The 24,105-nt window shown below is 57.4% G+C and overlaps 1 protein-coding gene across 2 annotated transcripts; it reads right to left on the reverse strand.

Moving 5' to 3' along the window:
- Positions 1–651: 651 nt before the first annotated feature.
- On the reverse strand, positions 652–20,649 carry LMNB2 (lamin B2). Of its 2 annotated transcripts, XM_057541159.1 has the most exons (12): positions 20,337–20,649; positions 12,105–12,241; positions 8,092–8,248; positions 7,884–8,009; positions 6,094–6,264; positions 5,871–5,996; positions 5,524–5,744; positions 5,134–5,416; positions 4,948–5,055; positions 4,306–4,425; positions 4,005–4,118; positions 652–3,393 (listed from the first exon to the last, which is right to left on the reverse strand). In XM_057541159.1, exons 1-12 carry the CDS (start codon positions 20,607–20,609, stop codon positions 3,352–3,354), a joined length of 1,878 nt encoding a protein of 625 aa, XP_057397142.1. In that variant the 5' UTR covers positions 20,610–20,649; the 3' UTR covers positions 652–3,351. The 2 variants fall into 2 exon arrangements, with proteins under 2 accessions (XP_057397142.1, XP_057397143.1); XM_057541160.1 differs by lacking the exon at positions 4,005–4,118.
- Positions 20,650–24,105: the final 3,456 nt, after the last annotated feature.

Genomic DNA, 24,105 nt, shown 5'->3' on the forward strand with positions numbered 1-24,105 from the left:
GCATGCGCAGACAAAAGCGGGCCAGAGTCGGTTTCCTGTGTAGGACTCCGGGGAGAAGGGAGGGACACGGGGCCAGAGGCCCGCCCCTCCGCGCTCAGGCTCAGCCCCCCAAGGGTCCCTCCGCACTTGCGCACGGGGCGGTGGGCGCGTCTGCACTGCGCCTTGGGCTGTGGGGCGGGGAGGTAAACCAGGGCATCATGTGACCAAAAGCACTGAGGAGTGTCAGTGGATCAGGTGGGAAAAGTATGCAGAAAACTGGGGCTTCCCTGGTGGCGCAGTGGTTGGGAGTCAGCCTGCCAATGCAGGATACACGGGTTCGAGCCCTGGTCTGGGAAGATCCCACATGCCGCAGAGCAACTAGGCCCGTGAGCCACAACTACTGAGCCTGCGCGTCTGGAGCTTGCTCCGCAACAAGAGAGGCCCGCGCACCGCGATGAAGAGTGGCCCCCCGCTCTCCGCAACTAGAGAAAGCCCTCGCACAGAAACGAAGACCCAACACAGCCAAAAATAGAAATAAATAAATAAAATTTAAAAAAAGAATGCAGAAAACTAGGGGGCCGTGGGGTCAGAGGGTAGGCTCCTAAGACGCCCCCTTCACTCAGGGGCTGGGGCTCCTGCTTCAGCAGCCTGGCGTGGAAGTAGACTCAGAGGGAGAATGTAAAACCAAAATGTTTATTGGAGTGTTGTATAAAAAAGTTTCCAGTCATAAAACGTGTATTACAAATCCTCGGAGAGAACAAAAGACCACACGTTTGGCATGCATCATAAAAATCACCAACAGATCTCTGAGACGTGTCTAAACAGCCGAGTTCTTGAAACCGAGCCCACTAGCATGTAGTGCTGATGATACCTTTCGGGCTCAGAATTAAGACCTTTCCAGTAGCTTTAATGTCCTTGAGGAATGTCAGTCCCAGCTCGGATATGCTGATATAAATAGAACTGCTTGGTAGATGGTGTGGGTAAAAACGAGCCCAAGTCTGAGCTTGGCTGTTGTAGAAACAGCTGAGCGCCCAGACCGCGGGCGGGGAGCGGGGGGAGGCATTGGTGTCTCCCAGGGGTTGGTTCCTGCCGGCCACATCCCCGCAGTGCTCATCACATGACAGGGGCTTAGAAAAAAGAATCGCTTCTGCATCATTTTAAGTGGCTTAAAGTTAAGTATGTTTAAGGACATATGCAAATTCGATTTCCCAGGCCCTGGCTGACATTGTAACATTGGACTCTGCTCCGTGTTTTCAAATACTTGATTACCAATGACCGTCACCAGCCTCCAGCCACAAGTGGCCACTAGTCCAGTGCACCCTCCCTCCACCAGCCAAGGGCATCCCAGCGCCTGTCTGGGCCACTTCCAGGCTCCACCCAAGATCTCAAGCAGGCAAGAAAATTCAGCTGCTGGGAACAACCCCTACCAGTGAGCCTGGGGGCTCTGCAGGCACTAGGGCAGCCCTTGGGCTGTTTTTCGGGACCTCTGGGCCTGCAGGGAGGGTGGGGCCCTCTCCCTTCCTTCCTGTCCTCGAGCCCAGCCTGCAAAACTTCAGCAATTCAGGCCCCAAATTCCAGGACAGACCTTTGTTCCCCAGAGACTCCCAAAATACCTTGAAGGATGCAGCCAGTGCAGTTCCCACTTGCTTGAGGGCCACCTAGCCCCACTCTCCCAGCATCTCATCAGGCTCCCCAGACCCTCACAGCTCCCTCAGCTCCTGCTACGTCTGGGAGAAGGAAGACAGCCTGCGACCTCACAGGCCTGCAAGCACTCCTGGGCAAGTGCACACTGGGGGGCGGGGGGAGGCGCATTGCCAGGGCAAGAAACGCTTTCCAGGGGCTGCCCCGTCCCCGAGGAGCTGTTCTGGTAAGAGATGTCTCCCTCCACAGGGGAAACAGCCCGCGGTCCAGGTGGCCATGGAAAGATGCTCGGACTTAAAGCCAGAGTCTGTAGGAGATTCTAGACTCAGCAGCAGCTTATTTTTATCGGCCACTGGCACTTTCCCGGCCTGGGGCTCAGGCCTCGGGCCCTTGTTGCCATGATTCCCAGGGAAAGGAGGCAGATGGGCTGCTCCCGGCCTGGGGTTGGGGCAGGCCACCTCCATGGCTCAGTATTGCGTCTTTTAAGACTTGAGCTGCGCTTTCTGAAAGAAGTTTGCCGTCTGGGGCCTCAGAGTCCACAGAGACAGGCCCCCCACTGCCACCCCCTCGGGGGACTGTCCTGGTGACCCTGGCATGAATGAGCCTCTGAGGTGGGATCCCGGCAATGTGTGTACTGACCGATGTAAAAAAATAAATATCCGTTAAAAAAATAATTTCTGTGTATCTACGTGGCAGAGGCGTCGAAGGTAAGCTGATGCAGGGAGGGGGCCTCCAGGCAGCCAGAAGCTGGACCGTGACTTGGAGCCATCCCGTAGAGGCCAACTGGCCCTGGCAGGTCTGTCTCAGAAACACCACTTCAGCAAGAAGTTACAGAGGAAGCCGGGATATTAGTATATGCCCAAGAATACACGTGAGTCAGCGTGCCCCATGCACAAGGCACAGAGTCGGAGAACGGGGAGTCCAGCGTCTCGCCCTGAAGTCGCCCTCCTCCGACGGGAGGGTGGGAAGCGGTGGTTACAGGTGGACGTAGTGCTGGAGCCCAAGGCATTTGTTTCCGAGTTCGTCACACCTGTCCCCTCAAGGCTTACCTGAGGACAAGCCTTACAACGGAATCATCCCCGTAAGGTGAGGAACTCAACTGCAGAAAACCCCAGAAACATGAGGTTCCAGCAGAGAGGGAGCCAGGAGGCCGACCCCGCGCACCCCAATTCCTGAGAGCAGAGCAGAAATTGTGACAAACCCCGAAGCCCAGGCCTGATGGTAAATGCCTGTGATTCCCTTGTTCCGGTGCTCGGTTGGCTGAGCCACCAAAATTCCACAGGGTGCCCCTTTCCCCCACCAGGTCAGAACCTGGATTCTGAATCTGGTTATTTTAAAAGCTTAATAAAACAAACAACTATTGGATTCCTACGCGCAGTTCCACTCTGTCCACCTCAGGCCTCCTCTCCCGCCCTGACCCCAGGCTGCAGCTGAGACCGAAGCGGTGGACGGGCCCCCTGGACTCCCAGCCCAAAGGCCGCTAGCCACTCGGCTCCTGGGCCCTGAACTCAACCGAAAGGTGAGAACGGGGCACTGAACACTCTGGACAGTGGTGATGAAGGGCCCAGGGAAACCCAGCGACAGGAAAGCTCAGCAGAGACCCACCCCCACGCTCTGGCAGTTTGCTTAAAAACTCTCTAGAAATGTACCAAGGACTAAAGAAGCCAATGATATAAAAATAGTTTTCAGTGGCCCTGGATAAAGAAAGACGTGTGATGAGGCATGTTCGGTTCACATGACGCGGCAGCCTCGAGAGGTGGTCCTCGGGTCCCCCTGCGAGGAAGGACGGCACCAGTGAGGAGGCCAGGAAGGTAGCTGGTGGCCCCCAGCCCCCTCCAGGAGGGGCTGGACTGGGGCAGGGCCTGAGCCACCATGAGAAGCTCAGCTCCCAGCAAGATGACCCCAGCCTCAATGGTCCCTGTTCCAGAACCTTCCATGTCTCCCTCATCTCTGTTCTGAGCTACAGAACACGGTACAATTGTTTCAGAACCCGGAGAGTCTTGCACTTATATCTCATTCAGTGTGGTTCCTTGGCTCCCCACCTTCCCCCCAAAGCCATTATTAAGTCACCAGCACCCCACTCTGGAGGAAATGTGGTAACAGGGGGTTCGCTGAGAACCCTCGGGGCTGCACCAGAGTCACTTTGAGATGCAATAGGCTTTGAACACCCCACTCCCAGGGTGCCCGGGCCAGTACCCTGAGGTCCACACAACAAGCAGGCCCAGGAGGCGAGAGCAGCCGGCTCCACGGCCTGCCTCTGGCTGTGAGCTCTGCGGCCGGGCCGAGCCAGGGCGAAACCTGGGTGGTGCCCACGGCAGCCGCGTAAACAGGGCCCACAGGCGTGTGCACGTGCGTGTGTGCGCGTACCGCCTGGGAGCCTCTACCTGCTGATGGAAAAGATCCTCCTCTCCAAACTCGGCCGCCTCGTCCTCACCCTCCTCCCCGTTCTCGGCCTCCCGCACCACCGAGGACTGCTTCACGGTTCTCATGGCCACTTCCTATGCGAGACGACACAGCAGCTGCAGACAGCCACCCCAGGTGCTGGGGGCCCAGCCCACAGGCGAGGTGGTCAGGATGCTCGCATGCCCAGGCCCAGGCCCAGGCCCAGGCTGCACTCACTTGCCCTGCTGGCCAAGGCCCCACCCCAGGAGGGACCCCAGGACCGAGGCAGAGGGAGGTGCTCACCTCCCCATCAGCATTGACCACAACGGTCCGGAAGCTCTCGCCCGTGCCCCAGCTGTTCTGGCTCTTCCACACGAGCGTGGACGGGGGGCTGTGAGCCACCCCTGCACCGGCTGCCCACACCTGGGGACACAGGAGGGCCTCCGGTTAATGTCAGCTCCGGTCCCAGTGGCATGTACCACCAGCCAGCCCTCTATCACAGGCTCCCTCGATGCCCTGGGCGTTTAATCCTTCTGGCCCTACTGGGTCCTGGCTAGGGATGGTAGTCACCAGGACATGGAAGAGACTGAGGTTCACAGTGACCAAGGGCTCTCATCTTGGCAAATAGGCCAGGCTGGAATCGGAAGCCCTAGAGTCCATGCCTATTGACTGTTATGTGTCTCACCAGTGCCTGGACAGACAGCCCAGACAGCCTGGACTCAGCCCCACCTCCACCATGGACCCCCAGCACATCCCTTAGGCCCTCCCAAGGGCTGCAGGGAAGCCCGGATGAAGAAACACTGGCACACAGGTGATCTGTGACAGCAGGCAGCTGTTCTCAGCGCCAGGGCTCCATCCCTGTAATGCTCTCCACCCCCACCCCAGTCCCCCCACCCCATCGCAGCCGCACCTCACATCCTGCCCGCTCTCTCCGCAGCCACCTACCGTGACCGTCTGGCCAGCCCGCAGCACATACTTGGGCGTGAACTTGTAGGCGATCTCCTCCCCTTCTAGGATCTGCCTCTTGATCCTCCAGTTGCCCAGAGACTGATCCTGGCAAAGGGGACGGGCGTTGGCCCACGGCTCCGAGAAGACCCGCGGGCCTCCCCACAGGTGGGGTGGGGGCCTCACCTTGTCCGAGCTGTTCTTCAGCTGCACGAACTTGCCCTCCAGGTCAATCTCCTCGATGCTGATGCTGCCCGAGGCCGAGGCCTGCTGGGCCAGGCGGAAGCTGCTGCTGCCGCTGCTGCCCGAGCCGGTGCCGCTGGAGCCCGTGCCCAGCGGCTCCTGCACCTCCAGCCGCTTCCGCTTGCTGCGGCCCAGGCGCCCGGACACGGACACGCTGCTGCCGCTGCTGCTCGATGTGGCCCGCGAGATGGTGATGCGCGACGACGGGCTGGGGGACAGCTTCAGCCTGGGGGCGGGGTCGCGGGGTGACTGGGGGCCGGGGGGGGGGGTGCAGCTGGCCCTGCCCAGGACAGCACGCTCGCCCCACCCCCGCCCACTCCGCGCCGCGCCCACCTCTCCTCCTCGCCCTCCAGGAGCTTGCGGTAGGCGCTGATCTCCATGTCCAGGGCCAGCTTGACGTCCAGCAGCTCCTGGTACTCGGCCAGCTGCTGCTGCATCACGTCCCGCATCTCCGTCATCTCCCGCTCCTTGGCGTCCAGCATCTTCCGGAACTTGTCCCGCTCCCCGGCCACGGTCTCCTCCAGCTCCCGGATCCGGTCCTCAGCCGCGTTCGCCTGGGGCGGGGTCCACGCGCGTCACAGGGGGAAGCCCGGCCACCTCCGGGCCTCTTCCCCGCACCGACGACGGCAGGAGGGACGGGACAGGGCCTGAGGAGGGAACAGGGGGCTCTGGCGAGTCACCTGCTTCTGGAGGCCGGAAAGCTGGTAGCTGAGGGACTCAACCCGCATGCGGGCCTCCTTCAGCTCCTCCCGAGCGGCGCTGGCGGCCTTCTCGTTCTGGTCGGAGATCAGCTTGGCGTTGTCCAGCTGCGGGGATACGGGAGTGCGTGAGAGCCCCGCGGGGCTGGGCGGGGCTGGGCGGGGTGGGGGGCGGGGGGAAACCGCCAGAGGCGCGCATGCGCACCTTGGCCTGGTAGGTCTGCTCCAGCTCCAGGCGGTACAGCCGCACTTGCTCGTCGTGCTGCGCCCGCAGCTCCTCCAGCGCCTGGGCCATCTTGAAGTCATACTCCTGCTGCCGGCTGCTGTCCACCTCCACCAGGCGCTGCTCGTGTCGCCGTCGCGTCTCCCGCACCTCCTGGGGACACAGCCGCGTGCTCACCGCCCCGGCCTGCTCACCAGCGTCCCCGACCCACCAGGGGCTGGCTGTGCCAACCGTGACCCTCTGGGGAGGGGCCAGGTCGCCTGCTCACACCACACGGCACAATTCACAACCACTGATGAGCGGCCGCCCAGCATCTCCCAGCTGACGGCCGATCAACACACGGGTCCCTCCACACACAGGAGCATCACTCAGCCATGAAAAGGGGTGAAGCCCTGACATCCACTCGCTACAACGTGGATGGAGCCTGAGAACACGATGCTCAGTGAGAGAAGCCAGACACAGGACACGCAGCGTGCGAGTCCACTGATGGGAAACGTCCAGAACAGGCAGAACCACAGACACAGAGAGTGGATTCGTGGTTGTCAGGGGCTGGGGAGGGGGATGCAGTGACTGCCAATAGGGACGGGGCTTCTATTGGGGTGATGGAATGTTCTGGAAATTAGATAGAGGTGATGGTTACACAATACTGTGAATGTGCTAAATTTCATTAAATTAGTTGTATACTTTAAAATAGTTTTGTTATATTAAAAAAAACTGGAATGCTAATGGTAACAGGTAGAGAGTTTCTTTTAGGGGGTGACAGAATGTTCTGGAATTAAGCGGTGATGGCTGCACAATTCTGTGAATGGACTAAAATCCAGTTTAAATTGTAAACTTTGAAAGATTTCTGGTATGGGAATGTTTCAATAATGTTATTTAAAAAAAGAATTCCTGATGGAGCCCATCCCAGGTGTCTGGGGTCCGAGATAGGACAGCAGTGGGTCGAGACAGTGACCAGCTGACAGATGCCCCGGCCACATGTGTCAGGAGCTGACCAGACAGCGGTGGAGTCAAGGGCAGGGGGGGCAGCCCCAGAGCTCAGGGCCTCGGACGAAACTCACTCCACAGACATCAGTCACTCATCTCTGGCACCGGTTTGTGGAACAATAGGAATTGTTTCTAAAGAAAGCCAAACGCATTTACAAAGGAGCGTGGTGGAACCTTGGCCGAACACCCACCCCCACCCCAGGCCCGCCTCAGGGACCCTCCAGCCCCCCGCGGCCTCCTCACGGGATCCCTGACAGATGTGGGCTTCCGCTTGGCGCCCCTGGCCGCTCTGGCTGGAGCGGGGCCTGGCTGGAGCTGGAAGCCGCTCTGCGGCTGCATGGCCACCCTTCCCGCCAGCGCTCTTCCAGGGCAGTGAGCGCGGGAAGTGGCCCAGCCCCCAGGGTTCTGTTCTGCACCATGACAGCACAATGGGCTGTGATGAGGTGGGAGGGCCCGGGGAGCCCCGAGGCCCAGAGATGAGGAGGCAGGGGAGGGTCTGCAGGGGGCTGAATTGCGCCCCCCCCAAAAGGTGTGTCCACGTCCTGGTCCCCAGAACCTGCAAGTGTGACCTTCCTGGACAAAGGGTCTTTGCAGATGTGATTAAGTTAAGGGTCTCAAGACCATCCTGGATTATCCGGGTGGCCCTAAATCCGAGGACAAGTGTCCTTGGAAGACACAGGTGAGCAGGGGAGAGACAGAGAGAGATGGCCACGTGATGATAGAGGCGGGCATCAGGGTGACGCAGGAAGGAGGGAGCACCCTGGTTCCGCCAGGCGGGGCCCCACCTCCTCAAAGACGTCCTTGCGGAAGGCCAGCTCCTCCTGCAGGCTCTGGCAGCGGTTCTCCAGGTCCACACGCATCAGCGTCTCCTTCTCCAGCTGCTTTTTGGCCACCGCGTGCCCATCCTCCGCCTGGAGACGTGGAACAAGCAGCTGGTGACGCTGTCTGCCTCAGCACGCGGTCCTCAGGGGCCTGCAGCCCACCCACAGTTACCTTGGCCAGCTGGGCCCTCAGCTCCACCACGTCGTTCTCCAGGGCGCGCTTGTCGCTGAGAGCGGCGGCCAGCTCCGCCTCACTCTGGTGGAACACGGACTCCAGGTCCCTGACGCGGCCCTGGGCCACCGTCAGCTCGCCCTCCCTCTTCTTTGCGCTGAAAGTCAGGGGCAGAAGTTAGCAGGCAGCCCCGGTGCCCAAGGCCAACTTCATGTCTACCTCTGGGCCCCGGGCCCCGACCTAGCATCCCTCACTTCTTGGCACCAAAGGTGCCCCATCTTCAAACCCACTCTGTACCAGGGGGACCCCGCCGGCCGCTCAAAATAACCCTCAAGACGTGGGTTTTCATGTCCTTTTCCAAGACTTTTGGGCACAGGAAGGGTCATTTAGAGGAGAACTCTGATTTTTTTTTTTTAATGTATTATTTATTTACTTTTTCTTTTGGCCACACCGTGCGGCTTGCAGGATCTTAGTTCCCTGACCAGGGATCGAACCCGCACCCTTGACAGTGAAAGCGCCGTGTCCTAACCACTGGACCACCAGGGAATTCCCTGTGTATAATTTATTAAAGTAACAAATTAAAACCTCAGCCTTTGAAAAGTCGATCTCATTTGTAAACTTAAGCTGTTTCAGGTGGGCTTGCCCAGCTTCTAACGGACAATTATCTCCAACATGAAATATTTAAGATGCCAAATAGACTTTTCTAACACACAACTCTTAAAAAAGGGGGAACGTTTCTGAACGCTGCTCTAAACCTCCTTGGGGTTGACAGCTTGCGCACTTCCCCACCAAGGAAGTGCAAGTGCCCGGCGGCAGTGGGGCCACCCAGGGTCTCTCCCGGTGGGCACTGCAGGAGGTGGCGCAGCCCTGGCAGCCCACCCCCTTCCCTGGTCCTGACAGCCACAGACGCCCCCAAGACAACGCCCGGTGTCCCCTGGGGGCAGGACCACCCTGGGTGACAACCACTGGGAACACCACACCAGTTCGAGGCGACGGGGCATAAAGTCCAGTGACTTCAGCCTCCAGGCTGACCCCGTCCTCACAGGAGCTCTGTGCAGGGGCTGCACCGATGGCCTCTATGAGGGTCTGGGGGCCCTGCAGCCCACATTCCTGAGCTTAAGCCACACGGTCCTGGTTATTCCACTCACGGCGTGGGGTTGCAAACCCCACATCCCTGGAGGGTTTGGGGAAACTAGAACCATTTGACACATCATTCCTGAGGACCAGCTTCATGGAAAGACCGTCCTCACACTAGAGATACATCTGCCAACACCCCTGTCCTCACGGAGAACTTTCTCATGGGTGCAGACAGCAGTGCAACCTGCTGCCCTCAGCCGTGAACGTGCGTGTTCCGAGGCTGGATGAAGCGGGAGGGGAGGGATGTGTGTGGGGCAGGAGCTGCTGGGCGTGGCCCTTGAGCCAGAGCCGTGAAGCCAGGGGCTGGGCCTTGTCTTTGGCAGGATCGGGGCGTCGGGCAGAGCAGAATGCAGAGGCCTGGGGTGAGGTGTGCGGGCAGGTCAAGGTCAGCCATGAGGCGAGGGCGACGGGAGCAGAGGATCAGGAAACGTGACAGATTTCTAGACATCTTCACCCCATTCTAGGGTTCCACAGAACGACACAGAATGGTCCAGAAAGCAGGGGTGCCAGCAGCCCTCACTGGCTTAAGTGCCTGCTTCTTAACAGCTTCAAGGCACGAAAGCAGAGTCCTCCCCTGGAGCCCTAATTCCTGGAGGATTAGGCGGGAGCACCCGGCCTGTCACTCCTCCACTCGACCACCTGCGTTTCCATCATCACAGGGTTTTCGTGATACATTTGGTAGGAAAAGAAAAGCACTGGCTGTAACCTGTCAGGAGGTTCACCTTGCTCGCTGTCACGTGCCACCCACACCTGTCTGCGAGGGCTCTGAGCCGAAGAGCGGGAAGCGAGGCTGTCGCACGAAGCACCTGCGGATGTGAGTGCCCACAGCCTGGGAAGCTGTCCTCCCAGAGCAGGGGCCAAAGTAAAAGCCACCAGCCCGGGTGCCCGACGGCGGGCACAGCTGCTACCCGAAGCTGTCGCAGGAGCCTGGAACACGGCCGAGGGGCTGGGACGGCATCACGACACAGGTGCCATCGATGACCAGGCTCGAGCTCAGGAAAGCCTTCTGTTGTCTGACGGCGTCCACCTTGAGTTTAAATTTAAAAAGGTGGAAAAGAAATGCACCAGACCGGCCTCGGAGATTCTGTCTGGGCGGAGGCTCATGGAGACTTTCATTTTTCTCTTTAAATTAAATGCATTATCTGCTTTCTCGCCAGGGAGTATCTATGACTCCGATAAGCACAAAGAAACGTGACCTCTCGGCCCAGACGAGGAGCAACACGCAGGTTAAAGGTGTCTGGGAGGTTCTGGGGCTGAGAGGGGCTGGGGGAATTCCAGAATTCTCCTAATCTTCTCCAAGAAGCTCAAGTCCCTTTTTAATTAAAAAATGTAATAAATTGGGAATTCCCTAGTGGTCCAGTGGTTAGGACTCCACGCTTTCACTGCCGAGGGCATGGGTTCAATCCGTGGTCGGGGAACCAAGATCCCGCAAGCCGTGAGGTATGGCCAAAAGGGAAAAAAAAAAAAAGTAATAAATTGATGGGATATCCAGTTTACCTGGCTGTTTTAAAAGTGTACAGATTGCCTTTGCTGCTCATCAAAGACCAGGTGACTATACTGTGTGGGTCTGTCTCTGGGCTCTCTGTTCTGTTCCACGGAGGAACCAGAAACACATCACTAAGTGACAGAAGACAGTCTGAGAAGGCGACACACAGTGATTCTAACTCCAGGACATTCTGGAAAAGGCAGAGCTACGTGGGGACAGTAAAAGGATCCTTGGTTTCCAGGGGTTGGGGGGAGGGATGGGTCAGTGGAGCACAGGGGATTTTCAGGGCAGTGAAACTACTCTGTGTGATACTATGATGGTGGACGCAAGTCAGTGTACATGTGTCCAAACCCAGAGACTGCAGGACACCAAGGGAGAAGCCCTACGTCAACTACAGACTTCAGCTAAGAAGAAGGTATTAACATTGGCTCTTCAATCCTAACAAAGTGGCACAACCATTACTGCAAGGTGGTCATCATCGGGGACCCTGGAGGGGGATTTGGGGAAACCTGTACTTTCCACTCATTTTCCTGTAAACCTAAAACTGCTCAAAAACAAAAACAAAAAAATCTCTATTAATGATAATTAAAAAGTCTACTAATTAGAAAAAAATGAAAAAGAACGCTGCAAACGTGAAGGTGGCAGTCAGCTGCTGCTGCGACTATGAACAGGGACGCAGGAGCCCCGGTCCAGGCCTCAGCCCCGGTCCCTGCCACACCGAGGGACCATGGATGACTCCTCCCCACACCTCGTCCTCAGCTTCCCCTGTAACCGGAGGTGATGCCAGCCAGGACCTGCTGGGGTCGCCGTCAGCGGGGAGGGGATCTGGTGTCCCTCACGGGGTCCTTTATCTAAACACTCGTCGAGTTTACATCACTTTGTTCCTTCTGCTACCATCACCACCAGCACCGCCTTGTCCTCCAAATTTCCTGAGCCTTTTACTCGGGAGCAGGTGGGAGATGGTGCTCGAGAACGGGAAGAGAAGGTCACCCGCCGCCCCCGGCTTCCCACGTGAGCGCCCCCAGGGGACTCGGGGGCCCAGGCTGGGCTCTGTGACCTGGGGCACCCCTGCTCTGGGGAAGGGGGGGGCACAGGACTACCAGCTACCAGGGATTCAGTCCCAGCAGAGCTGCTGGGTTTTAACTCTTCCTGGGGCCAAATTATATTGGGGGATAAAGGCTCTAGACGGGGCGGCCAGAGGGCCAGGCCACAGAGGCCGTCCCCACCCCCCCAGCGGCCCCCAGAACCCACATGGCCCACTCCCAGGAGGGCTGCCCGAGCCGGGGGCCCCGCTCAGATGGGAGCCGCCACCTCGCACAGGGCGACAACCCCTGCCCCAGCCCCCCGTGCGCCCCGGAATCAGGCGACATCACGCCGGCTACAGCCCCACCTCTTGTTGGCCTCCTCCAGGTCGGCCCTCAGCTTCCCAATTTCGATCTGCAGCCGGGCCCGGTCCCGGGCCGTCTCGTCCAGCACCCGGCGGGCATCAGCCAGCTCCGCCTCATACAGCGTCTTGATGCCGCTCACCTGGGGGGACAGCCAGGCCGAGGTGAAGCCCACCCTTCCCCACCAACACGGCTCCCGCTCACCCTGACACTGCCCCACCAGCCCCGGGCCACCCCAGCCTGCCCAGGTCACTGGCCCCCATCACTGGCCGCCGCTAGGTCGCACCTGCCAGCTGGGCACACACCTCAGGTCTCCCGTCAGCCTCCCTGCCCCACCTGCCCCACGCCGAGGGGCACAGGGCCGTGAGCGTGTTTACAAATATCTGGACAGTGAGACACCACCTCCCCGCACGAGGATGGCTACCGTGGAAACGACAGTCGATAACAAGTGCGGGTGAGGACAGGGAGGAATCGGCACCTCCACGCGTGGCCAGGGGGTTAAAACGGTACAGCCACCACGGAAGACAGTCTGGCGTTTCCGCAGATGGACAAACAGAGCAACCACCAACCCAGCAATTCCACCCCCAGGCATCTACCCGGGAGATATAACACACATCTTGCACAAGACCCATGCGCATGCGTTCACAGCCCCATCACTCCTAATGGCCCCAAAGTGGAAACAACCCAAATGCCCATCAGCAGATGACGGATAAACAGCATGTGGTCCCTCCACACATGGGAGCACCACTCAGTTGTGAAAAGGGGTGACGCCCTGACACTCGCTCCAACGAGGACAGACCTTGAGACCACGATGCTCAGTGAGAGAAGCCAGACACAGAAGGACACACAGGGTGTGATTCCATTGATGGGAAACGTCCAGAACAGGCAGACCCACGGGGACAGAGTGGGTTAATGTCAAGGGAGTGGAGGAGGGTGAGGGGGTGACCAGTAATGGGGACGGGGCTTCTTCTTCTTTTTCTTTTTTAGTGCAATTCTGTTTTGTTGTGTTTTTTTTGAGATATAGTTGATGTACGATATTATATAAGTTACAGGTATACGACACAGTGATTCGCAATTTTTAAGGGTTATACTCTATTCATAGTTACTAAAAAATATTGACTATACTCCCTGTGTTGTACAATATATCCCTGTAGCTTATTTACTTCATACCTAATGGTCTGTTCCTCTTAATCCCCTACCCTATCTCGCCCCTCCCCAAGAAGGGGTTTCCTTTGGGGAGATGGCTGCACAGCTCTAAATATATTAACCACTCCTGAACTTAGAGCAGAGTGTAACTGGGTGAACTTCATGAGATGGGAATTATACCGCAATGAAGTGGTTAAAACACTTTCGGGGGCTGACACAGAAGGCAGACAGAGGGTGACAAGGCAGCTGGCTTTGAAAGTGGCACCATTTCCCACAAAACTACAACAGGGCAGTGAGTGTCTGTGCCAGGGGTCGGAGGTCAGCTTAAGGCCTGTAAGGGTCACTCCCCTCCCTTGCACAGGAAAGGCCCCTGAGCTGACGAGGCTCAGGGGAGCTGCCAAGGGCCTGCCACTTGGTTGGGTGACCACCATCCCCGTTTGCCTGGGACCGAGGGGATTCCAGGATGTGGGATTTTTCAGGGTTCAAACCGGAACGTCCCAGGCAGATCAGAACAAATCCAGAAGAGGTGGGATTTAACAGCCAGTCTGATCTCAGACTCCCACCCTCTCCGGCTGGGGCCTGGCTCTCCCACCTCAATCCAGCACTCCTGGTCATTTCATCCCACAGGTAGCGGGGGTACGGGCTCTTAGCCCCATTTCACAAATGGGGAAACTGAGGCACAGGACAGCACACTGCCCTCTCCTGACCTGTCAAGTTACGGGGCAGAGCAGTCCGCTGGGGGCAATTCCGAGAGGGGGACACGCGGGGGATGTGTCTCTGCCCTCTCTCCCCACCCATGTCACCTTCCAGAACTTTCCTAACCCCAGTGGAGGGCCTGGCACCTAGGCAGGGATCTCAGATAAGATCTCCGGCCCCACAGGCTGGGTTCCTACTGGGGCCCTGTCTCTCCAGCCTCCCCTCATGGCACGAGGGGCGCAGATGGACCAACACGACAGGAAACCAAGGCGAGATCAGAACAGAAACTGTTGGGGCTCAGGGGGCAGGAAACCCAGCACGAGATCCTGCACGTACGCCTGACGCTTATCCACCGTGGACGTCAGCGTTAATTTTGACTTTTAAAATATCCCATTAAGATACCACTCATGGGGATTTCCCTGGTGGTCCAGTGGTTAGGACTCTGCGCTTCTACTGCAGCAGGTGTGGGTTCAATCCCTGGTTGGGGAAGTTCCATGTGTCACGTGGGGTGGCCAAAAAAAAAAAAGGTAACACTCCCGCCCCTAACCCGGCCTGCCCATGAGAAAACACCAGATGAACCCCAATGGGGACACTCCTGTCCCCACCTCACAGCTGCCCAGGGCCCCAGGAACCAGGAAAGGTGGGGAACCAGCACAGCCCACAGGGGCCCAGGAGACGGGAGACCTGGATGTCACAGGGGTCCTGAGGGGTCCTGGGGCAGAGAGGATGGTGGGCCAGCTCAGGAGATCTGAGCAAAGCTAAGGTGATGCAGCACTGTCGGAGAGCGAGCTGTGAGACACACTGACATGAGATACTGATGGGGACCCAGTACCACCCTCGACCTCTGTCTGTACACCTAACACTGACCCAAGTAAGCTCGAGCAATTCAAAATACATCGTGCGTTCATCTCCGTGAGCAAGAATGTGGGTGTCCTGCTAGACTCCCTGCCCAAGGCGAGGGCCTCACTTGCCCTAGGCCATCTTGGGTGACTCTCGGGGGTCTTGTTAAAGAGCAGGCCGACCTCAGGGACACAGAGGGTCCCGTTCTGAACCCCTGCAATAAAGCGAGTATCACAATAAAGCGAGTCATACAAATTGCTTGGTTTCCCAGTACATATAAAAGTTATACCCAAGGGGACTTCCCTGGTGGCGCAGCGGTTAAGACTCTGCGCTCCCACTGCAGGGGGCCCAGGTTTGGTCCCTGGTCAGGGAACCAGATCCCACATGCATGCTGCAACTACGAGTTCACATGCCACAACTAAGGAGCCGACATGCCACAACTAAGGAGCTGGCGAGCTGCAACTAAGGAGCCTGCCTGCTGCAACTAAGACCCGGCAGAACCAAATAAATAAATAAATAAATATTAAAAAAAAAAAAAAAAGTTATGCCCAGGGAATTCCCTGGCGGTTCAGTGGTTAGGACTCCGCACTTTCACTGCCAAGGGCGTGGGTTTGATCCCTGGGAACGGATCTTTATCCCACAAGCCACATGGCTCAGCTAAAAAAAAAAAATTTATGCTCACACTATCCTGTAGTCTATTGACTGTGCAATAGCCTTGTGGCAAGAAAAACAATGCACAGCCCTTATTTAAAAATACTCTATTAGGACTTCCCTAGTGGCGCAGTGGATAAGAATCCGCCTGCCAATGCAGGGACATGGGTTTGATCCCTGGGCCGGGAAGATCCCACATGCTGCGGAGCAACTAAGCCTGTGAGCAACAACTACTGAAGCCCGCGTGCCTAAAGCCCATGCTCCGCAACAAGAGAAGCCACCGCAGTCAGAAGCCCACACACCACAGCGAAGAGGAGCCCCTGCTCGCTGCAACTACAGAAAGCCTGTGCGCAGCAACGAAGACCCAACACAGCCAAAAAAATAAATAAATAAAATTTAAAAAAAATTTTTTTTAATTTAAAAAAATAAAAATACTTTATTGCTAAAAAATGCTGTCACCTGAGCCTCAGCGAGCTGTAATCTTTTTGCAATAGTAACATCAAAGGTCGCTGATCACAGATCACCATAACAAATAACACAAATGAAGAAACTGGAAATATCTGGAGAAGGATCAAAATGTGACACAGAGACCCGAAGGGAACAGACTTGCCCAAGGCAGGGTTGCCACAGACCTTCAATTTGTAAAAATGCAGTGTCTGCGCAGCGCAATGACCCGAGGTGTGTCTGTGCTAGGTTCTCACAGTGTTTTGGGCATGTGTGCGCGTGTGCACACCCATCTGTGTGTCTTAGTAAGGCAGTCCTCTACAGCCAGGGCTGCAAACTCAGGCCCAGGGGCCAAAATTCCAGCCCACCACCTGTTTCTGTCCAGCCTGTGGGACTAAAATGGTTTTTATATTTTTAAATTGGCTGGGTGAAAAAAAAAAAAAAGAAAAAGGTATCTCGTGACACAGGCACCCATATGAAATGCACATTTCAGTGTGTATAAATAAAACTTTATTGTCAGGCAATCTGCACGTTCCTCCATGTACTGCCTGGGGCAGCTTCCCCACCACAACGGCCGAGCTGAGTGCTCAAGCCTGAAACTGTCAGCCCACAAAGCTGAGAACAACTCCAGCCCTTTCCAGAAAGCATCTGCCAAACCCAATCGACAGCACTGGAACGATGCAGAAAATTCTATCTAGAGGAGGACGCGCAGACGGCCGATGTCACAAAGTCTCTTTCAGACCAGTGAACAGGGGTTCTCCGGGAAGGCCTGTGCCTCCCTGCACTGTGACACTTGGGACAGTCCTGTGGGAGCCCCGGGCACAGCTTGGGCCTTTAGTTCTGTCTTTTACGGCCGGTGCTGCACAATCGCCGAGCCTGAGGAATCCCAACAAATGTGTTAGCACGTGTTGCTGTGGAGGAGCAGGGTTCACGTCACCTGAGGCGGCCTTTTCCTGGGGTCCCAGACTTACCCTGTGAGGACCTGCCTGCGTCCCTGGGGGACAAAACTGCCCTGGGATTGAGAACCACAGCCAAACACTGGCCCTCCCCAAACTCCCAGAGCCCAGCTCAGCTCTTGCTCCCGGGGTCCACCTGGGGAGCACCCCCCGACCCCCGCAGCAATGGGACACCTGGGCAGCAAGGGGGAAGAAAGCGAAGCCCAGAGGAACTCAACATCCGGTTGGGGAGGCTCCCCGGAGAACCCCCCTCCCTCCCTGGCCCACTCCTGCCCCCTCAGCACCCATGATCCTTCTCAAACAGAAATCTGGCCAGCCCCCAGCCTCCCAGAAACCCTCCAGTGACATCTGCACGTGGCATTAGCCCCAGTACCGCTCACCCGGCCAGAAGATGCATCATCTGACTTCCGATGGGAAAGGCTAGAGTCTACAAGTGGCCAGCCCAGGCTTGTGACTGGGAATCTGACTTTTTACCTTATGCCCCTGGACCCTTCGGATTGATTACGAGCACACAGTGCACTCACAACATTTTAAACTGCATCATCACAGGATTCCTTAAGTGGCTTCTCAGCCTTGACACTAATGGCATTTGGGGCCAGATCATCCTCTGTGGGGGACCCTCCTGGGCTCTGCGGGGTGTGGAGCAGCCTCCCTGGCCCCCAGCCCCTCGATGCCAGGGCCCCCCCCCCCCAAGTGTGACAACCACAGATGTCCCCAGCCATCACCCAGTGTCCCCTGGGGGCAGATTCCTTCCAGGTGAGGAGCTGCTGAACAGGTAAAGTGCCCTCTGGGAGGCCTGACACACCACGCCCACCACGCCCTCCGTGCATCCCACCCCAGCTCAGCCAGCCTGAGCCCTGGAGGCTCCCAGAACCTGCCTGGCCCGCCCATCAAGCCCCGCCCCTCTGTAGCCCTGGCCACTTGCAGGTCACTCCCTCCACACAGCCCACATGACCACACCACCTCCTGCTCCAGTAGGTTACCGGCTCTCTCCACTGTCCAGCTGAGAGGGGCATTTGTCATCTCACCCCCAAGTTCTAGGACAGCAAGCTAGTGGGAACTCCCCACGCCCGCTGCAAACACGCCTGTCACCCGGGTGGCCCCAGATCCTGAGCACAGCCCTGGGGGGTGCTCACCGTGGGGCCGGGCTCCCCTGCTCCCACCCAGCCGTCCTGCATCCCAACCAGCCTCGGCAGCTGCCCAGACACATCAAGTTCCCCAGGCCCAGCCTCTGCATGCGCTCTCGGGCACAACGTCCATCCAGCGGGGGCCAGCACCCCACGTCCATCAGGCCCACTAGGCCGCCACCCCCAAAGGTCAGCACGGTGGTTCACCCCGCAGGTGGGACAAGAGGCTGGGGGGAACGACCCCGGGCGCTGACCAGCCTGGCAGGGGGGACCTGGGCCTGCATCCCGAGGACGTGCACGCGCTGCTGAAGCAGGTGGCCACGCTCTGGGTCGGGCCACTCCAGACCCATTGTACAGACAACAAAACCAAGGCTCTGGGAGGCTGAGTGACCTGCCCAAGGTCACAGATTAAAACCAGGGTTTGGATCCTGAGTCTTAAACTAATCTCAGGCAACCTAATACAGCACCACCAGCCACCAAGTCTTCTGCCTCCTTGGATGCCCAAGCCACACTTTCTGGGCCCATCCCTATCCTAGGGACCATCAAACAGGGACAACAGAACGCAAGGGGTCCTTCCTTTCATTGCTTTTATTCTACAAAACAAACGTGAACTCATTGTGGCCCCACAAACAAGCCCCAAAAGTAGGTATTTATTATTATTTCCAATTTACAGAAGAGGCACTGAGCCCAGAGAGGTTAAGTGATTTGCCCAAGATCACAGAGGGTATGTGGCTCCCAGAAATGACCCACCCCCCCCACCTCCCAACCCCCCTGAGGCTCTCCTCCCAGAAGTCGGTCACTGGGCCCATTCTCCAGAGTGGGAGGCCAAGGCTCAGAGCGCTAAGTGCCAGCTTCAGACCATGACTCTTGCACGGGGCCCACAGGGGAACCACATGGTGGGCCTCCCTCCCCCTTATTCTGAGGACCTGCCCTTGGGTTGGGGGGGGGCGCCAGTGGGAGAAAAGGAGGGCACTAGGTTGGCAGCCAGTCCGGACACACCCCACCCAGGACCCCCAGACAGCTGCCCTCACATCCCCTTAGGGGACAGGGCTTGTCCAGCCCCTTCTCCCTCAGTCTGCACCAAAACTTCCCGCTGGTTCCCCAAGAACTCATGCTTCCCCCTCCCCTCACATCCCCCAGGACAGGGCAGGGGCTACCAGACTACTAGGCTCCTGCTCACCAGCCAAGGGGTCCCAGGGCCCAACTAAGGGCCTCCCAAATTTCCCATGGGACCTGGGAGACATCAGATTCCCCCCCTCTGACCCCTGCCCACCCCAGGCCCTGGTAAAAGACCGAACCTCCTGCCTAACCCCACCCCAATCCCCGAACTCCCCAGGATTCATTACAGGACCCCTGCAAAGTTCCAAGGAGAACTGAGACCACTGGCTCACCCCAGAGACACCCCCTGAGACACCCCCACCCCTCCTTAGGGCTCCCTCAGAGGGTCTGAGCCTCCCAGTCTCCCCAGGGACCCGAGAACCTCCCATTTTCTCCTAGGACACCCGAACACCCAGCAGACACATCCCCCAAGACTCACCACAACTCCCTTAGGGGTGGGGTCCACCCTGGCTCACACCCCATCACTCAGGGGCCCCCTAGAGCTCCCCGAATCCCTTGGTGGGCAGGGCCTGCCCCATCTCCCCCCGCCCAGGCAGGGCCCCCTTCACTTCCCCAGGCACAACCCCCCAAGTCCCCTGGGGATCCCTCAGAGGAGGGGGCCTGCCCAGTCTGCACCCCTCACTCAGGCAACCCCCCTCAGGGGACTGGTCAGCGCCAGACTAATAGGATCCGTGAAACACCCAGGAGACCGCCGGTGGGTGGGGACCTGCTCCAGGGTGCACCCTCACTCGGGGCCCCCCAGATACCCTGGGGACCCACCAGAGGACGGGACTCGCCCTAGTCTGCACCCGTTTCTCAGGGGATCACTCGGGGGCTGGGGCCGGCGCCAGTCTCCACCTCTCGTACGGGGAGGTGGGGTAGAAACCCCTGGGGAATCCCTCGGGAGCGTCCGACCTGGCCTCTACCCCTCACTCAGGCCCCCCGAACCTCCCCGGGGACTCTCAGAGGCAGAAGCCCGCCCCGGCGTGCACCCCTCACTCGAGGGACCCCGAGATCTCGCCGGACCCCTCGATGGGCGGGGCCGGAAACAGTCTCCACCTCTCGCACGGGAGGGGTCCCCGAAACCCGCCGGGGACACTCAGAGGCCGGGGCCCAACCAAGCGTGCGACCCTCGCCGGGGCCCCCGAAGCCCCCTGGGGACGCCTCGGTGGGCAGGGCCCGCCCCAGTCTCCCCCTCTCGCAAGGGCGTCCCCGAAGCCCCCCGGGGACCTTGAGAGCCCGGCCCGCCCCAGCGGGAGCCCCCGGCGCCAGCGCCCACCTCGCGCGTGGTCACCTCCTCCCGCTCGGAAATCTTGAGCTGGAGCCGGTCGTTCTCCAGCTCGAGCGCGCGGACGCGGTCGATGTAGTGCGCCAGGCGGTCATTGAGCTCGCGCAGCTCCTCCTTCTCCTGCAGCCGCGACAGGCGCGTGGGCGACAGCGGCGTGGCGGGCCCGCCCGCGCGGCCGGGCGGCGGCGTGGCCATGGAGGCGGCGGCGGCGGCGGCTCGGTGTCCGCGCGGCTCGGAACGGCGGCCGCGGCTCGGCGGGCTCATTCAATCCGACCCGCCGACCAAGATGGCGCCCGCAGCCCGCCGCCGCCGCCACCGCGGGGCAGCCTGGAACTTGTAGTCCGGCCGCCGCCGCGTGCGGCACGCCGGGAGCTGTAGTCTCCCGCTCAGTTTCCCGCGCTGTCCCGGAGCCAAACCGCCGGGCTCCAAATCCCAGCTGGGCCACTGCGTGACACCGGGTTTCTTTCCGGGATTCAGTTTCCCCTCTTGTATAACCTACCTACCTACCTCTTTGGAGAGTCATTAAAATTAGGTGAGGTGGTGAAGGAACCTCAGAAATATGTTCGGTGATCTCACCGATATGTGGAATTAAAAAAAAAAAAAATCAAAAATACCCCAGGCTCATGTAGATACTGTCAAGTTGTCCTCTGAAGAGGTTTACCAGTTTACACTTTTGCAACAATGTATGAGATTGTCTGTTTTCCTGAATTGCTGTCAACCCTGAATCATCTTTTATTTATTTATTTATTTATTTATTTATTTAAATTTATTATTTATTTTATTTTATTTATTTTTGGCTGTGTTGGGTCTTCGTTGTTGCGCGGGCTTTCTCTAGCTGCGGCGGGCGGGGGCTACTCTTTGCTGCGGTGAGTAGGCTTCTCATTGCGGTGGCTTCTCTTGTTGTGGATCACGGGCTCTAGGTGCACAGGCTTCAGTAGTTGTGGCTCGCGGGCTCTAGAGCGCAGGCTCAGTAGTTGTGGCGCACGGGCTTAGTTGCTCCGCGGCACGTAGGATCTTCCCAGACCAGGGCTTGAACCCGTGTCCCCTACATTGGCAGGCGGATTCTTAACCACTGCGCCACCAGGGAAGCCCTGAATCATCTTTTAAATTATTTTATTTATTTGAATTTCTTTTTATGTCCATAAGCAAAGTTTTGCCATTTTCTTTTGTGTATGTGTGTTTTTGTTTTTGTTTTTGTTTTTGTTTTTGTTTTGAGGTATAGTTGATTTACAATGTCATGTTAGTTTCATGTGTACAGCCCAAGCTCATATGAACACAGAACAGATTGGTGTCCGGGGGTGTGGGGTATGAAGTGGGTGAAGGGGGTCAAAGAGTACACATTTCCAGTTATAAAATAAGTATCATGGGGATGTAATGGGCAGCATGGTGACTGTAGTTAATAATACTATATTGCATATTTGAAAGTTGCTAAAAGAGTAGATCTTAAAAATTCTCATCATACGAGAAAAAACCCTGTAACTATTTGTGGTGATGGATGTCACCTAGACTTATGGTGGTGATCGTTTCCCAGGATATACAAATATCGAATCATTAGTTGGTACGCCTGAAACTAATATAATGTTATGTCAATTATACCTCCATTTTTTAAAAAAAATGTGCAGTGAAAGAAGGCAGACACAGGCCTCTCTTGCCGTCGAGACGGCCCACACTCCGTCTGTGGAGTGTTTCTCTCTAAATAGATCCACTTCTTACCTATCGCTTTGTCCCTCGCTGAATTCTTTCTGTGACAAGACATCAAGAACCTGAGCTTCATTAAGTCCTGAGACCAGCACAAAACCCCCCACCAGATGGAAGATGTTCCAGACAGAAGGTCACAGTTTGGTAACCTTGAGAAGCTCATCAAGGGACCACCTGAGCCCAGATTAAAGGAGCACAGGCCCTTCACACACCCTAATCCTTATCAGCAGCCCCACCCTTGAACTATTGCTATAAAACTCCTCACCAAATCCCCCCAGGTTGGGACACACAGTTTTTGGCGGGTGCGAGCCCACTGTGTCCCCCTTTGCCTGGCAAAGCAATAAAGCTATTCTTTTCTACTTCACCCGGAAAAAAAAAGCCAGACACAAAAGGTCGCACAGTGTATGAGTCCACTCATATAAAATGCCTAGAAGAGGCAAAATGATACAGCAGGGTCTGTCCAGCTCGGCGCTGTGGACATTTGGGCCCCATCACTCTCTGTGGGGGGACCATCCTGTTCATTGTACCATGTCAGGAGGCATCCCTGGGCTCCCCCCACCCCGGCCACCTGATGCCAGCAGCACCACCACCCCCTCCGATCCAGACAACCAAAAATGTCCCCAGATGTTGCCACATGTCACCGAGGGGACAAAATCACCCTCAGTGGAGAACCACTTCCTTCCTCTAACCCTGGAACTTGCCCGCTGTTCTTTCTGCCCTGAGAACCGCCCCCCCCCCCATACATCTCACGTCAGGGGACTTGGTGCAAACAACCTTCCTCGGGGACCCCAGCAAATCACACACTGAGAACTTGGATTCCTTTACCAGCCCTCTGGGGTGTGCGGTGGGACGGTCTCCCCGCTGCGCGCGGGCTTTCTCTAGTTGTGGTGAGCGGGGGGGGGGGTACCCTTCGTTGCGGTGCGCGGGCTTCTCACTGCGGTGGCTTCTCTTGTTGCGGAGCACGGGCTCTAGGTGCGCAGGCTTCAGTAGTTGTGGCGCGCGGGCTCTAGAGCACAGGCTCAGTAGTTGTGGCGCACGGGCTTAGTTGCTCCGTGGCATGTGAGATCTTCCCGGACCAGGGCTCGAACCAGTGTCCCCTGCATTGGCAGGTGGATTCTTAACCACTGCACCACCAGGGAAGCCCTTTTTTTTTTTTTCTCCTGTCTTGAATCCTGATAGTCACTCACTCACATTCCCCTCTTACCAGAAACAAAGCCCCCTGCCCTGCCCCAGCACCCAGGCAGGCACGAGTCCCTGGCTAGGCTGTGACTAGCCTCTCAAAAGCTAGCTCAGGGCTTCCCTGGTGGCACAGTGGTTAAGAATCCACCTGCCAATGCAGGGGACATGGGTTCGAGCCCTGGTCCGGGAAGATCCCACATGCCGTGGAGCAACTAAGCCCGTGCACCACAACTACTGAGCCTGCGCTCTAGAGCCCGCCAGCCACAACTACTGAGCCTGTGTGCCACAACTACTGAAGCTCATGCGCCTAGAGCCCGTGCTCCGCAACAAGAGAAGCCGCCACAATGAGAAGCCTGCTCACCACAACGAAGAGTAACCCCCGCTCGAGAAAGCCCTCGCACAGCAGTGAAAACCCAAAGCAGCCAAAAATAAATAAATAAATTAATTAATTAATAAAAAAAAAAAAAAAAAAAAAAAAAAAAAGCTAGCTCATACTTGGGGACCGTATGTCGTCGCCTTTTCGCCTTTCCCTCATATCCCTCATAACGGTAGGAACACCGAATGCAAAACACAGTTGGTACAACGTGAGGGCGTTTAAAGCAAAATAGGAATAAGTGATACTACAAGAGGCGGGGGCCCGAGGGGAGAAAAATGATCGAGGTTTGGAGGTGGCATGGGGTCACCTTTCCTCCCCTCCACCTCCAGACTAAGCTGCAACCCCCTCCCCATCACAGGTCCCGCTGACGACCGCCCCGGGCCACCCAGTAGCCTGCCATTCAAGGCCCTGCAGGGTCCCACAGGCCGACCACCGAGCTGGCCCCTCTTGGCACGTGGGTGCCCCATCCGTCTCCAGGTCTTTGCCTGTGCTGTTCCCTCCGCCAGG

Source organism: Balaenoptera acutorostrata, chromosome 2, assembly GCF_949987535.1.
Source record: "Balaenoptera acutorostrata chromosome 2, mBalAcu1.1, whole genome shotgun sequence".
Lineage (NCBI taxonomy): Eukaryota > Metazoa > Chordata > Mammalia > Artiodactyla > Balaenopteridae > Balaenoptera > Balaenoptera acutorostrata.

What these genes read in the sequence shown, in the direction of transcription:
- LMNB2 (XM_057541159.1), bottom strand. Translation starts at nt 20,609, where the DNA reads ATGAGCCCGCCGAGCCGCGGCCGCCGTTCCGAGCCGCGCGGACACCGA. An exon ending in TGAAGAACAGCTCGGACAAG is followed by an intron (nt 5,056 to 5,133) that starts GTGAGGCCCCCA and finishes CCCCTTTGCCAG; the next exon opens with GATCAGTCTCTGGGCAACTG. An exon ending in AGGATCTTTTCCATCAGCAG is followed by an intron (nt 3,394 to 4,004) that starts GTAGAGGCTCCC and finishes CCTTCCTCGCAG; the next exon opens with GGGGACCCGAGGACCACCTC.